Here is a 16,934-nt window from a genome sequence, read left to right as displayed (position 1 = left end):
CGTAATAAAAGTGGGTTACCTGTGGAATCCTGTGTATTCTTCCCCCTCAACCAACCCTTAACGTGACAATATTGAGGGTGTCGGAATTTATTTTGATGACATTATTGTCACTGGGGCTACAGAGCAGGAGCATGATGCAAATTTGGCATTGGTTTTAGACCGTGCTACAAAATATAATGTTAAGTTTAATGAATCAAAAATGCAGTTTAAATTGAATGAAGTTAGATATATGGGGCAGATTTTTTCAAAAAATGGCATAAAGCCACAGGAGTCGCATATTGAAGCAATTATTGATATGCCTTTGCCGAAACAAAAAAGTGATGTTTTGAGATTATTAGGAATGGCAAAATTTTTGGGCAAATTTATCCCTAATTTGTCAAAAGTTACCGCGCCTTTAAGAAATTTGACACGTCTTGATGTTGTATGGTCATGGACTGGGAAGCACACTGAATCACTGAATCAGTTAAAGCATCTGTTAACACACTCTCCAGTGTTGTCTTTTTTCAATCCTTCTCTTCCGATCGAAATAGAGACTGATGCATCTTGTGATGGACTTGGTGCCTGTCTTCTTCAAAATGGGTACCCTATAATTTTTGCGTCTAGAAGTTTGAATAAAAGTGATGTTAAATATGCTCAAATAGAGAAGGAGACCTTAGCTATCCAATTTGCATGTGATAGGTTTCATTATTTTATATATGGGGTTGACAACATTAAAGTTTGCAGTGATCACAAGCCTCTTGTTTCTATTTTCAAAAAAGATTTACATGCTGTGACTCCACGGCTACAGCGCATGTTATTGCGTTTATTGAAATATGACTTAAACGTGACATACAAACCTGGAAAATACTTGTATATTGCAGACACTTTGTCTATAGTCGATTCACAACCCCAATAGACCAAAACAAAACAAAGCCTGGAACGTGATCAGCTCGTGATAACCGATTTGCAGGTGGCTGGCGCGATTCTTATTGGTCAACTCGGAGAAGGCGGCTTGAGCTTTGAGGTTTGCAAGTGCAAGTTTCCAGGGACGCACTCATTCGTTTACGTGCCTTTTGTTTGCCGTTAAGCTTTTCTGATTGTTGTTTAGAGTAATTTTTTATTTTTTGTTTAGCAAAAATGTCTAGTACAGACACTGCAAGTGAAGTTGACACTTTTTTAACTCCCCCTAAGAGAAGGTCTAAAAAACATTTGAATGTGGAGATAAAACAGGTGATTTTAAATGTATATAAACACGAGATAGTGGAAAACCAAACATCGACTATAGACGAAGTTGTTTTAAAGGTCTCACGCAAAGTAGGAGTGTGTCGTGCTTCAGTTTTTAATGTAATAAGAGAGTACAAACGAAATCACACTTTCTCTGAACCAAACACAAATAAAAATAAGAAGACCATTGTGAAATCATTGGACGAGGCTGATAAACATGCGATCAGAAGAAAAGTGCACGATTTTTTTTTTAAAAATGAAATACCCACAATCGACAAGGTATTGAAAGAGGTTAATGAAGATGCCGTTTTGCCAAGTTTCAAACGATCGACTTTTTATAAGCTTTTAAAGCACTTGAATTTTAAATGGAAAAAGCGTGGACGAAATAGTTTGTTAATGGATAGAGAAGAAATTGTGTTGTGGAGAAGAGATTATCTGATTAAAATAAAGTCATTTAGAGAACAAAACAGGAAAATTTACTATCTGGACGAAACGTGGGTTAACGCAGGCCACACTACCTCTAACGTATGGGTCGATGAAACTATCACAACATCGAGAAAAGCTTTTTTAGAAGGACTCTCTACCGGATTAAAAAATCCCACAGGTATGTTCCAAGCTTTTTCATCTCCTTAAGTTGTTCTTGTTTTCCATTTTAGAAGAAACATGCGATTTTAATTCATTCTTCTGTTAAAAAATATTTCCATTTAAATTGTACAGCGAATACATATTAATTCTAATTCTATATTTTTAGGTAAAGGAAAACGACTAATCGTCTGCCATATTGGCAATGAAAATGGATTCGTTGATGACGGCCTGTGGTGTTTTGAATCCAAAAAAACAGGAGACTACCATGAAGAAATGAATGGAGAATCGTTTGAAAACTGGTTTTCCAACATTTTACCCCGTATAGAAGAGAATGCAGTGATTGTCCTTGACAATGCTCCTTATCATTCTCGAAGACTGGAGAAGATTCCAACCACTTCTTCAAATAAATTAGACATTCAAAACTGGTTGCAGTCCAAAAATATCCATTTTGAAGACTCAATGCTCAAAGTCCAACTTTTGGCATTAGTCAAGCAACAAAAGGCTAAATACGAAAAGTACATTATTGATGAACTGGCCGCCAGTCAACTGTACTTCGTTTACCGCCGTACCATTGTGAACTTAATCCAATTGAGCTAATATGGGCTGAAGTCAAAAATTTTGTAGCCCAGCGAAACACTACTTTTAAATTTGGAGACCTCAAGTCAATTTTCAATGAGGCAATACAAAGCATTACAGCGGAGAAATGGGAAAAGTGTGTTGAACATGTAAAGAACAAAGTGGAGAATCAAATGTGGAAGCTGGACAATATAATGGAGGTACAAGTAGAGGCACTGATCATTGACACTGCAGATGATGATGAGGATAGTGATGAAGATGAAAGCACCTCAAGTTCGTAAACACTTTTTTCATGTTTCGCATAACCCGAATCAGGGATAATATGAAACACCGATAAAAAAAAGTTTATCACAAAAATAAAAATAAAAAAATACATCAAAATTTGAAATTTGTGTTATCATCAAAATTTGATTACTCTCCTAAACCATGTATAATTTTGGAAAAATCTAGTAGCAATTTGAAACAAATTATATGCGTTTATGTAAAAGAAACGTTTCATATTACCCCGTTCTACGGCACCTACATTTACATTTCAATATTTGTAAACCATTTTTATGTTGTCAAATAAATACCCCTTACAATATATTGTAATGTACGTTAATATTCCGCCACTAAAATTTATGTTTCTATAATAGGAAAAGCCCTCTAAAGCAAAGTATAATTATTGACGTTACCGTTATTGCCTCTATCTGGTCAACATATAGAAAAACATTCTCTTGTAGTTTTTCCAGACTTTACAAAATTTCTAGCGTTAACAGTGCACATAACTAAAAAAATTTTAAAAAATCCATTACAATAGTAAGTATACAATATTTATTACTTCATCGTGGTTCCAAATACGGCCCTGTTTTATAGTACACTTTCCAACAATCACCTGCATAGGGCATGCATTTGTTTACGTTCAGTCTATCCATAAAATGAATATACTATAGAGCGTTTTTAATAAAACCTAATGATGGTAAGACTGACTCAGAATTGGAATTTGTTGTACATATGTTAATAAATAATTTGCCTATGTATGAGTTAAAAAAAATGAATTCAAGAAGGCCACTGAGAATGATGTAGTGTTAAAAGAGATGAAAGGTTTTATTCAGTCTGGCTGGCCAGATAAGAATAAAATTCCTTGTCACCTTAGAAATTACTATAAACTTAAAGATGAGCTGTTGGTTTGCAATGATGTTCTATTTTTTAAGAACAAAATTGTTTTCCTGATTCCTTGCGCCCAGCTATGCTACAAAAATTACATGAGGGACACTTAGGAATTGAAAAAGTTAAGTCTAGAGCTCGGGGAATCTTTTATTGGCCTTCTTTGAGCCAACAAATTGAAGATTTTATAAAAAAATGCCATATTTGTGAAAAGTATGCTAGGAAAAATGTGAAAGTGTTTTTACATCCATTTCCTGTGCCTGAAAGGCCCTGGGAAAGAGTTGGAATTGATATTTTCTCGTATGCTGGACACCCATACTTAGTGTTAATGGACGCATATTCAAACTGGTTAGAGGTGGTTCTGTTAAAAGATAAGTCCAGTAGTCAGGTCATTTTAAAACTCAAATCTATCTTTGCAAAATTTGGATGCCCTGATTTAGTGATATGTGATAATATTCCCTTTAATAGTATGACCATGCAAGAATTTGCTAAAGACTGGAATTTTGAAATTGTTACTCGTTCTCCCAACTACCCAAAATCTAATGGGTTAGCGGAAAAGGCAGTTGGCATAGCAAAGTTGCTTCTTAAAAAAAGTGTAGAGGAAGGTAAGGATATTTTTGATGCTTTGGTTCAATATAGAAATACCCCTTTGAAGTTTATTAATTATTCTCCTGGGCAGCTTTTAATGAGCCGAATTTGCAAAACTAAAGTGCCTATTTCAGCTGACTTACTGAGGCCATCTTTATGTAGTGAGGTAGGCAATAGCTTACAGCATAGGTCAGATATCAATAAAACATATTATAATAAGACAGCCAGGAAGGCAACTGTGTTAAAACAGGGCCAGAACATTAACGTATATAATCATGTCAATAAGTGGTGGGAACCTGCTCAGGTGCTAGATGATCATTCATCCCCTCGTTCTTACATTGTAAAGGATGGCTCAGGTAATACTGTAAGACGAAACAGGTTTGATCTAAGAGAGTCTAGAAATGAATGTAAGCCTGGCTATGATCTTTTGAACGGTGATGATCTGTCCCCCAGTATTGCTGTTAGGAGCCATCCTAGAAACACTTCATTGGATGAAGAGGTTGTGCCAGCAAGTACATCATTAAGCCATTGTAATCTTAGTGATAATATTAACCATTTTCAGTCAACATCTAGTCCAGTGAATACCACGTATTCTAAAGTAGTAACTAGAAGTGGTCGCCATATTAAGGCTCCTTCACGTTTAAATCTATAAGTTGGTTTTCTGTTGTAGTTAGTGTTAGTTTTATTTTAAAGTGGAAGGATGTATTATATGTTGTTAGTTCAGCACACATTCCTACTAGTGACTTATGCCACTAGTGACAGTTGTCATGTCAGCGGGATGTCGGATACGCGGGAGTGGCTGGACTGGGAAGTTAGATGGAGGATGTTTAGTTGTTCATCATAAAGCCTGTTTAGTTAGAAATGTGCTTTGTCTTTTATTGCAAGCCAGCAATAATACAACCATCTTAAATAGAATTCCTTTCATCATCATTTTCAGGCCATCTGATGTAAATATGTTTTAGTTTATTAACTATGTATAAACAAGCATTTACAATTTGCATAACTGTTGAGGCAACACTTCCAAATCTATCTGCAATGACAACTAATGGATCATTATGTGCCATGTACCATAAAAACATTAAAACTGATCTTTCTGGGATATAAGGGTAATTTTCGCCCCTATATTTTTTCTTTATTAAATCATATTTATCATGTTCTAAAACAATTCTGACAAGACGTTCAAACGTGTCTTTTTTTAGTCTAAACAATTGGAAAAACACATCCAAATTGTATTTGTATATCCAATCAGTGTGATCAACTGTAGGATGGAAGTACTGGTTCGGAATGAATATTAATTTTTTTCTGGAACTTGCACTCAAGTATTCGTTGAAAATGACCAAAACGGGCGTTAAATCAAATAGTTCTTCCATTAAGGATAGCATCAACAAATATAGAGTTTCCGTTTCCATTTGCAAAATGGAGACGATGGAGATTCCCCATATTAAATCCAAAGTTTAAAATAAAGGATCCATTCTTTATTTTAAATTTATTTATTTTAATTTTTAACGGTTACCTGGTAAAACTTATGCGGGTTACCACTGTATTTTCGTGAGCTCTCGGTCGAGTGATAGTGAACAAAAGATTTGGAAGAGTGGGGGTATAACCGCACGTATACCGGATTTTGTTCACCGGGATCCAGCGTGATCTCGCGAAAAATTGCTTATTTATTGCATGTTAATTTTTTGACACATCAAAACAAAAACAAAAGCAAAGTGACCAGTTGGCATTTGACATCACAACAGATCCAAGATGGCCGATCAGCGGAACTTGTTTACGTAAAGTCATCCGCCGGGTGACGTTGGATGCTCGGGGGCACGATATGCCCTATAACCGAAAAAGAATTACTGGCGTGGTCTGTGGTTATGTATTACTCTTTGATTCTCTCTCTACATTAAAGTAGTCAATCTTCACAGAGTGGAGACATTACTTTCCTTTTGAGATAGGTAAGTTCGAATAATCAAAATATCTAAAAATTTAGATTCATTACTTACTGTTTAAAAAAAACATGGCAGCAACACAAAGATGTTTTCTTTACAATCATAGTACTTGATAGATGTTGTCTCATACAAGTGGTTTGTAGAACTAGTACAACAGGTGTCCAGGAGCATCATGGACATAGGAGATTAACATGGGAAAATGGTTTTGATTTTTTTCCGGATAAACCGGTCATTGTTGCTGATACGGTTGCTCGACAACCTCTTAAGCTGGATTTATAAACTCTGTTGTTCCCGTTGCTCGTAATTCGTTGTTCGTGATTGGCGCTGTTCCGAAAATAACACATAGGGATTCGCACGCATACATTTATAAACCTCGGTTATCGCGTTGCTCGTAGTTTCCATTGTTGCTGGCTGTTATTCTCTGTTGTTCCCATTTAACCAAATTTTATTTCTGTTGCTCGTGATTCGCGATTCAACCAATGAGAGTGCTTAAACAGATCAGATAATATTGACATTTCTAACGTCAACACAAAATTATTAAAAGGCACGTTCCAGTCATTCGACCGTTTTCTTGGCTTGGCTTGGTTATCTGTGCGTTTTTTTGTTGCGTTTGCGTCGTTTTGTTTGAGATGGACATGGAGGAATTGCAAGGAGAAAGTGAAGTAGGAGTAGGGTTGTCTGTAGAGACGGAGGAACTGCTTATAGACCTGATTCAAAACTATAAATATCTGTACAACTTGGCTCACAAGGAATACAAAAATAATATAAAAAAGGAAGCCGCATGGACTGACATGGCGGCTGCCTTAAAAATATCAGGTATCTTGTTTGAGATGCGTTTTTATTATCCAATTATTACCATTATACCGTTCTTTTTTTAGTACAAGACTGCCAAAAGATGTGGAAGACTCTACGAAACAAGTTTACCCGCGAGAAACGCGAAGGGCCTAAGTCGGGAGCTTCGGCAGAAGTGAGGTGGCCATTATATAAGAAAATGATGTTTTTTGAAAAGTGTCACCGACCAAGAAAGTAAGTTTAGATAATGATGTTGCATGATTCAATGAAGTACATGGCACTACATGGGTATGTCATTCAAACAGAACTCATACGACTACCCCACTCCCAACTACGTCAATGACAAGACCGCTTTCGGCAGCGTCATCAATTGCCTCAGTATCGTCGCCAGGGTCCATATGGGACACTATGGAGGTGCTGTTGTCGCCTGAGGATTCCACTAGCAAACATTTAGAAGAAGAGACAGTTACAACACTTACAACACATGATCAAATAATAGATCCTGTAGAAACACCACGATCTGGTAATAAATGATGAGTATTTTGTAAATATTTTCGACAACGACCTTAATCTGTCCCATTTTCAGAAAAAAAAAGGAAAAAATCTAGTCAACAACCCATTGTTGAGGCCACAGAGTTGCTCTCCGTTGCCTGAACTATATAGGAGCAGATGAAGGTTCCGCACAGCGAGAATAAATCATGTACTGACCACATCTGCGCTGTTTTGAATAATTTGCCACCAGAAGTTGCAAAAGAAAAAAGGAAAAAACTCTTAATGATTTCGTATGAAGACTAGAATAAGTTAGTTTAAGTTTTTTAGTCAAAAATTATTAATAGCTTAGTTATGAAACTGTCTATATAGTATTTATTTCACAATGTATTGTAAAGTCAAACCCAAACGGATTTATAATAATGGTTATTTTTAACCTCAATGTTTTTTTAGGAACTTCACAAGTTAACCAAAATATAGAAGTCATAGATGTAGAAGTTGCCAACACTCAAATTATGGACAAATGAATTAGCATTGAGAACGCATTAAAATTCGTATTAATGCGTTTAAACGCATTAGAAATTTCGAATAAGCAGGTTCCAGAAAATAACATAATGGAGTTGTCGCTGCCAATAAAACTACCTGTATCTTCAATAACTCTCCTTTTAGAAGCAGAAAATGAGAGAATAAAAACGGAAGAGAATAAAAAGCAAATGGTAGGTAACATCGAATTTACAATGAAAGTTTGTGGCAGTATGTTATCACTTGTAAACATTTCAGATGCATAAGTTCCTGCAAGTATCGGGAAAAAACGCAGCCGATTTCACTAGAAGAGGATTAGCGACAATTTTTACCAATGAATTGGCGGTTCAGTGTTCTTGGACAGGCCAAAAAAATAATTTCAGAGTAAAAGACTCTGAATTTGTTCGGATATTAAAAGGCAATTTTTTTTTGTATAAATGTATTGTTTTACATTTATTATGTATCTACTTCACAGAAGCCGTACAGCACGTATTCAAGTCAGCCACGGATAAAGAGATTGAAACGTATATGATGGATTGGTTCCGACATGGAAACCTAAGATTGAAAAGGTCCTTAAATTAATTTCATCGCGTTCAGAGCAGTCATAAATAAGAAATCGAAATTGATTTCAAATTGATATTTTTAAATGGATGGAAAATATATGTTAAACTTTCAGGTGAACAAGATTTATCATTAGGTTAGGCGTAGTTATTTTTTATTATTATACTCATAAGATATATGATATACTAAATATAAGTTAAGTATACAGGGTGTCCCGTGACTCGACCGACAATACCTTTGCCATGTATAGGTGTTCTATGAGTCATTCTGATGACAAAAGGTCAGAGCCACTATACATATAGGTAAATTCTTTTTTGCTTTGGAAAAATTAGATATGCAACAAATAACTTTTACTATTCATTATTAGGCTTTTCATATTTTCTTGAATATCTCTTATACAAAAACGAATTGACCTATGGTTGCTACAATTTTGTTCATCAGAATAACTCTTTAGAACCCTTTGTCTTGGTATACCTTTGTCTGTCGAGTCACGGGACACCCTGTATTGTTAGTAAAAGTTAAGATTTGTTTTTATTTAGAATCTGTTCATTAATTTATTTTAGATGTATTTTTTAAATACATATTTTTTTCCCTGCATTTTATATGCAAATAATGTGAAATACAAAAAGATCTGTTTTAACAGGAATATGTTTTATTATATCATAAATAATAATTTAAAATTAGTGGTTTAATAATATTTTTTATACCTTTACTGTTACGGCACTAAGTCGTATTCGTAAGGCAGAACCATTTTGTTGAACGCTCTCGACAAGGATTTTGTTGAATCAAAACTTTTTACTTTACGTTTAACTTAATGTTATTTTTCCTGAAAGTAACTTTTATTTGGTTGGTTTGGATTTTCATAAAAGACTTATTTTTAAACTTTAAGATCTGTTATAGGTATATGCCAGTGCAGAAAGGAGATTTATTTATTCATGTGCAGCGTTACTTTTCATAATGTGACAAGGTGTGGTGCCTTTATTTTTGAGTTTAGAATAAAATTTCTTATATGAAAGTTATAGGTATTTTGTATACATGCTGTCTGACAAAAACACCAAGAACAATGAAATTAACAAAATCTACATTTTTAAATGACACTGGAAAATGTTATTACATAAATAAACCGCTTTCCTGCATTTCTTCCGTTTCAAAGACGAAAATGTCAGTGCTTTACCTATGTATTTTTGAAATGACACAATGCAGCCAATTTATTTATGTAAAATATATGCAGAGTGTTCGTTTGGAAAAACGTATATTCAGGCGAATTTCTTGATTTGCCATCTACGTTTTATTTTTTTATTGACAGCACGTATAAAATATTTATGCAAATATCTTAACTTTTGTATAAGTTTTTTTTTCTAAATTGAAAAATATATAATAAACAACCTCAGCTTGTCACATTATAGAAACTAACCTTGTAGAAATGGAAACGATGCTGGAACGATTTTTACACCAGCATGTGTCGATACTGGTTAGACACAGTTTCGGTTTAATGTCGTAGCCAAAACGAAAATGTTCTAAAAGAGAGTCAAAACTAAAAAGGAACATTTTTAACGTAACAGGGAGAATGTTGAGTTGCGGGACATATAACGAACGTTTAAACTTAAAAAAGATGTAAATGTGTCAAATAAATAACGAAACAAAGAAACATAGAAACTAAATTGTATTGAAACAACGACGTTATTTTGTTTAGTGGGTAATCTAATAATAAACATTGATAAAAAAGTGGAATCACCTGGGTTTACTTGACCCTGCCGGCTGCCCCCCTGAACGGTGTTATTTAATTTATTATTATTGTAACATTTGTTCCTGTATAGCTGTGATTAATAATTTATTGATGGGTAACCAAATTAAAGTCTGACAAATGGGTAAGAAAATCTACTTTTACGTTAATTTATTGTTATAATGTGTTATGTTTATAGATTTAAAAACTAAAAGTTCTCCGATGACGGAAGAACAAAAGTGAATTATGATGGAATTTATAAAGAAAACTCCAATTTTACAAACCGGAAAACTTTCAAATGGAGTGTCTTACAAAGACGTGTCAAAACTATGGTGTGAATTAACAGATATTCTGAGTTCTGTCCCAGTGCCACGTAAGGAATGGAAGGATTGGAGAAAAGCAAGTAAAAATTTATATAATTTTTCTAAAAAAGCCATAAAAATCAAATACAACTTTTTGTTGTGCTTAATCAAATTACCCACCACAGCAGGGTACTACGCTGTGATACAAGGTGTTTTATATTCAACATATGTTTATGCCATAATTAAAAAACGAAAGATTTCAGCAAAAAACAAACTACGTCACTGGATTCTACGGAAAAATATCTATAAGAATCCGTTTTCACCTCTTCAAAAAGTTTAAAGATATCTGAGATACGGTGGGTACCTCAACAATGATATTTTTCAATTTTCCCCTGTATCTTAACAACGAAATGGGTTATGACAATTCTGCTGACGCCATGTTAAATTTCACAAAAAAGTAACACACTGTCGCAAAAACCGCAACCCCGTATCTTTAAAAATAAGTGAGATACCTTACAAGAGTGTCGAAAATAGGACACCCTGTACACCAACATTCTTTTAGCTATGCGATTAATCGATTCAGATACTCACTTAGTAGGTACGGTATGGAAAAAACGATGTGGTTTGCCAAAAGCAGTTGTATTAAAGAAACTTCAAAAAGGTCAAATATTTGCGCAGCAGAGTAGGGAGGGTCTAATTTTTATAAATTGGAAAGACAACATAAATGTTTTTATGCTGTCAAGTAAACATACTGACAAAATGATCGAGGTGAGGGGCACAATAGGGGTAAAACTAAAACCTGAAGCTGTTTGGGCTTCATTATATCAGGGCTAACGAATCTGTCGATCTATCTGATAAGATAGTCGCCTTCGAGTTACTTTTGATCACATCTATGGCGAACGCATACATACCGGGTGTCCAAAAGCACCCTGGACATAGGAGATTAACATGGGAAAACGGTTTTGATTTTTTTGCGCCTGTACGGTTTATTTAATGGAAAAACGCTTTAGATAAAAGTTGTAGAGCACATTTTCGGCTATCAACTCGTAATTTTTTCAATACCGTAGATTTGACCATTAAGACGAAAAACGGCTCTAAAATTCGGAAATTTTAAATCTCGCGCCAAGCGGTCGTTCAGGAAAGTTTATATCCGGCCGTGCTACCAACCTTTCAAAATCATAACAAATCGCTGTCAGTAATTCTGTAATCAAAACATTCAAAACAAGTTTATTTAGTAATAATTTTGAGTTATTATCCACATAATGCGAAGAAAATGCAAATAAATCGTGATAAAAACACTTTATCAGTAGGCACAGCCCAAAAATCTGGTAAGTTGCGTTTATAACCTCATTCAATGTCTCTACTAAACTTATTTACTTTGTAGCAAAATTCTTTAAGAAAACATTGGTTTTGCTTGCAAATATTTAATGAGGACGACCGAATCGCTTATCTCAAGCCTCTTCATAACACTTAAAGTGATAAAAACAGTGGACAATGAAGCCAGATCTTTGAAGATAAGTTTCCTACTGTACAGGGACAACAACAAAGGGGCCAAATACTTCCTTCAAAAGTGGTGTGATTTAGCTTCAATGTGCTTAACTTCATGGACTATCATCAGCGAGGGTCTTCATCAGTGTTGCAACTAAAACTTAAAATGATTCAGTGTTGATACCTGACTTAAATCTCAAAATTTGGTCTGACTGAAATGTGAAAAATCTTAAACTGGCTATAAAACCTCTGAGAAACCTCTTCTAGGAACAGAATATGGACTTACACAGTCAAATTATCAGTCAGGTGACAAAAGTTTTTGTATATAGGGTAGGTATTGTCAAAAAACCAACTTTTCAATTGAGCTATCTACATGAGCTGTTCTATTTTAGCTTTAGGTATTAACATTATAATTGTGTTCTTTTTTCCACACACTCAATTGTTCCAAATAAAACTTTGTACACTGAACGTTTGTATTAATTATTTATTCATAGTTCAAGGTATGGTAGGTAAGGTAGTATACATTTTCTTCAAGCGAAAAGCTTAGGTACGTAAGTTCCAAATTAGCAAAGGTAGGTGAAATGTAGTGATTGAAAGTCTCTAAAGAGAAACAATTTGCTTCTCATTCAATACACCATTTCACAGGACATACCTTTACTAATCAAATGTGAACTCGAGTCACACATTACTTGCAAATAAACTATGTTTGGTTAGTAGACATTTTACAAGTATCCTTGTAGGTGAATGATGTTCAAGTTAACTAATGGAGCTAATTAAATATCAGTACTTGTTTAACTTTACTTTACAAATTTTAAGTAGGTTTTGGAACTTGGTTCTTCATTTCAGTTGTTTATTGGTGTATTTTTTGTAGCAATGATTTTTTCCATTAAGGTTACTTCAAGGTATTTTCTTTTAGTTCTAGCATCCGGTTCCTGTTGAATAATTAGGTTCTGCATAATTGCTATTTTGTGGGGTTGGTGTGCATATGAGGTGCTTAGTTGATGCAGACGGTTCACGATGGGGATGATCCCAGTCCTCTGGTACAATAATTCGTTGGAAGGGTGGTGCATTGGATTTCGTGGGTGTCTGATCTTTGTGACTATCCTCAGACATTGGCTTTCAGCAACTTCCAAAGTTTTGGTGGTACTACTCCTGGAATTCCAGTAGAGGACATGGCCATATTCCAGCATTCTTAATAAACTAGAGATAATTATTATTATAGCATTGTACTTTTTGGCACAATAACAATATTAAATTTTAAAAAATATCATATTGTCACGATTAGCGTGACGTGTTGAATTTAATTCAACTTATTTGCCTGGGATCTCGTTTCAGCGTAAAAATAAAACACAGTTAACTCTACCATCAAGTTCTATTAAATAAGTACCTTAACCTAACAACTCCTAACTTACTAACTAATAAAATAACAGGTTTCCTAACCCAACAAAAACGTTGCTAACTCCCAATAAAATCATAATAAACCAGGCGTAAATCAATACACAACATAGAAGTACAATAAACATACTTACATCACTATAGAAGACAGAATCTTGGAGAGATGCTTGTCACTTGGAGCGCGTTCACGAATAACTTTACTTGAGCGTTACGGACATGTCTAATAGACATTTGCGGTTCGGTCACTAACGTGGTGTACAGCAAAACTTGACTGACTGGAATGAACTGACTGAACCCCTCTCTAGGGTACAACTTCCTTTTTATAGCATTCCAGACACTGGTTCCACCAATCAAAATTCCCAGACCTGCTCTTATCTAGCCGACAACTCGTGACGACCTTTCGACCCTCGGTACTTGGAAAACATTCCACATATTTCGCAAATCAGCAAATGCATCATAAGTGCAGTTGCACTCTGACCGCATTCCACAATTTTAATGTTTCCGTTCAAGTAATAAATTTGATTTATTATCCTTCGTGACAATATCTTGGTAACAAAGCATTTGCGGACCCATGTTTATAGGACATTTTCGACTCAAATTTACCTAAAGAACACATTGTGAAATTTGGTCCCTTACACCCTGTATAAAATAAACTATATTACAAAAAAGCTTTGTTACAGAAATACAGTTCATTTTCATTCAACTTTTTTTCCAATGCGCCATTGATTTTTTTTTCTTAAAAATTACAAATCCTTATTCAACAGGTGTAACATACAACAAGTGCAATTAACTGTTCTCAAAAAAAGTGCAGTGTATGAGACAATAAAGAGGACAAAAAATGGCACGGGGTTGAACCATAGAACGGATGCCGGCCGACCGCCGAGGTTCAAAAAAACAATTTAAACGCTTTAGTGGCCTTTTATGGAATATAAGAATAAGATTAATATAATAATAATATTTTTTATTATAATTAATAATATTTTAATAACCACAGAATCCAAACACCACCGGCAAAAACAAAATTCAAACCTGTGATTCAAACAGGTAAGGCAAATGTCATTCCTTAAAGTTAAAAATATATTAACTTTCTGTGCGATCTTGGGCTTATGCTATGCGTTTTCATAAACGGCACTATATATCTGTATATAACCCACTTTCTACGTTATACACTGAGTTATGCATTGTGCGCTGTATAAACCCACCTTTATACACAGGATGTCCTATGTGTCCTGCATAAATCCACCTTTAATCTTTTTGACATAAAAAAACAAAAACAAAAGCCTGGACGAAATCAAAGTGACAAATCCGAACTTTAATTGACATAACAACACAACAGATGAAAAAAGACTAAAGTTTAGTTCTCATCGACTTATTTCCTATTGGTAGAAGCAAAATTTGAAAATGACAGCCCGCAAGAAGCTGAAAATGTTCAACTTCTTGCGTCTGTTTCTAGTGTTTTGACATTTTGGACGACGCAGAGGGCAAAAGTTATATCTAAATGGCAAAACTGAAAAAAAAAAGAATAAACACGGCAGTCACAGCAGTAATGAGGTAGGTTCCCTATGTTTATATTCATATAAAATATACGTTAATATCTCAAATTCATTTTTAGTTTTTATGTGGCAATTGCCATGGAACTTTGAGAATAGAAGATATTTTCATTCATCCTTGTTTCCAAGGCGACAAGAATGAAGAATACACTTCTGCAAAACATGCTGAATTAGCCTTGGAATTAGCTGAATAGTAGAATACCTATTTAAAACTGTAACAGTTGAGTTAAAAAAATAAACAAAATATTAACAATTTGTGACAATTGACAATTAAAAATATCGTGTTTTGAGGCAACTACTGTGAACAGGGAAAAAGGTTTCGCCAGATCTGTCAGCTGAAAATTTACTGTTGACCAATAGGAAATAAGTGACGTCAGACGCAAAACGTGGTTATGAGAACTAAGCTTTAATCAGCTGAATTTGTTTCCTCAAAAGCCGCATTCGTTTTCAAGCTCCATAGAGCAAGCAGAGCGTTTTTGACGTCACGATGAAGTAATTTGGCAAAAACCATAGATTGACCAATTGTCAAACTACGTCATTGTGACGTCAAAAAAGCTCTGCTCGAGCCTGAAAACGGATGCGGCCAAAGTGATAAGCCGCGTGACGTCACAGTGGGTGCTCGGACTGCACAATATGCACTTTTTTTATATTATATTATTAATTATTTTTCACAGAATGGATGCATTCTTCTTCCATCTGAGACCATATTTATAGAGAAGGGTAAGCTCGAATAATCAAGGTATCTAAAAATTCAGCTTCATTAAGTACCTATTGGATTGTTTTAACAAAACGTTTTAGTAGCACAAAGATGTTTGCTTCATAGTACTAGATAGGCAAAGGTTGTATTTTATAATTGCATACAGGACTATCATTTGATCTGAAAAATTTGCCACTTATATGAATTTGAAAATACACATCAAATTTGACTTTTGATCTCACTACAAACTATTTCATTATTACGGTTACTGCAAACATGCTTTTATATAACACTACATACAGTGCTCTCATAAAGTACAGTACATACTGCCTAAATTCAATAAAATTTATTTTTTCTAATTTTGGCATATAAAGTGACACTTTTCAAAACTGATTAGAGTGACAAAACGTTTTACTTTATGTAACTAGTTATGAAAAGTTCATTTCATCACTCCCTGTTTTTATGCATTTCCGTAGAAACATATGGGCGACATCCATCATAACATGTCGTTGTCACTGTTTATACAAGGTGCTATGAAAGTGAATATTTGTGTTAAATCACTTTAAAAGATGGTTTTTACCGCTTTTTGGTCAAAATTAGAAAAAATTGTGTATGCAACACGTTTCGAAAATGTCTTATTGTGTAACTCATTCAAATTCATCTCAAACATTCATTCCTTACATAAAATCGATCTTTTCGTAACTGGTTACATAAATAGCTATTTATTAACCGCTGTGTTGTGTTATGTGATTTGGAATTATACAGGTCCCAAAAACTAAGTATTTAAAATATTTTTGATCTTTTAAATGGCAACACCTCTTTATTATTGTATAAGTTTCTACACTCCAGCAACAATTTTAAACATCATTCATCATTCCATGCAAGTTGTACCACAATTATTGTTCTGCAAATATTAATATTTTGAAACCAATAATTTTCCAAGAAGTCAAATTAACATCACCAAAAAGTAATGATTACATTTAAGAGAAGTTAATAAACATTAACTTTGTCTTTGTTATTGTCAAACAGTCGATAGAATTCATTTTGACCAACTGATTTTAATTTTTTACTAGGTATTTTTTTAAATAAAAGTTGGGAGACCTATAGTTTTGAAAAAGGTTTTTGACATTTATTTGAACAGAATTGTAAATTGTTGTAGTAATACAAAATCTCTCTTAGAAATATAAACATAAGGTACTGAATGTTTTTGTGAAAAGTAAGTCCCTTCCATTTTATCAAATTGATGCAGTACTTAAAAAAGACACTGTATAATACATATTAACTCAAGGTTGAACAATGCAGTTTACTAAAGTGTATAATTATTAATTATTGTGTTCAACATAACAATAATAAAAACTGCAATGCTTGGATGTTAATTTA

The 16,934-nt window shown here is 34.2% G+C and overlaps 1 protein-coding gene across 1 annotated transcript; it reads left to right on the top strand.

The window, feature by feature from the left end:
* The first annotated feature begins 1,116 nt into the window (after window positions 1-1,116).
* LOC145738399 (uncharacterized) lies at window positions 1,117-2,645 on the top strand. The gene is made up of 3 exons (XM_081993217.1): window positions 1,117-1,807; window positions 1,955-2,353; window positions 2,413-2,645. The coding sequence occupies exons 1-3, from the start codon at window positions 1,117-1,119 to the stop codon at window positions 2,643-2,645; spliced, it is 1,323 nt and encodes a 440-aa protein (XP_081849343.1).
* The last annotated feature ends 14,289 nt before the right edge of the window (window positions 2,646-16,934 follow it).

The sequence above is a fragment of the Ips typographus genome, linkage group LG15 (genome assembly GCF_016097725.1).
Source record: "Ips typographus isolate SLU linkage group LG15, UJ_Ityp_2.0, whole genome shotgun sequence".
NCBI lineage: Eukaryota > Metazoa > Arthropoda > Insecta > Coleoptera > Curculionidae > Ips > Ips typographus.
Note: the sequence above shows the minus strand (reverse complement) of the source record. Positions and strands in the feature narration are given on the sequence as shown.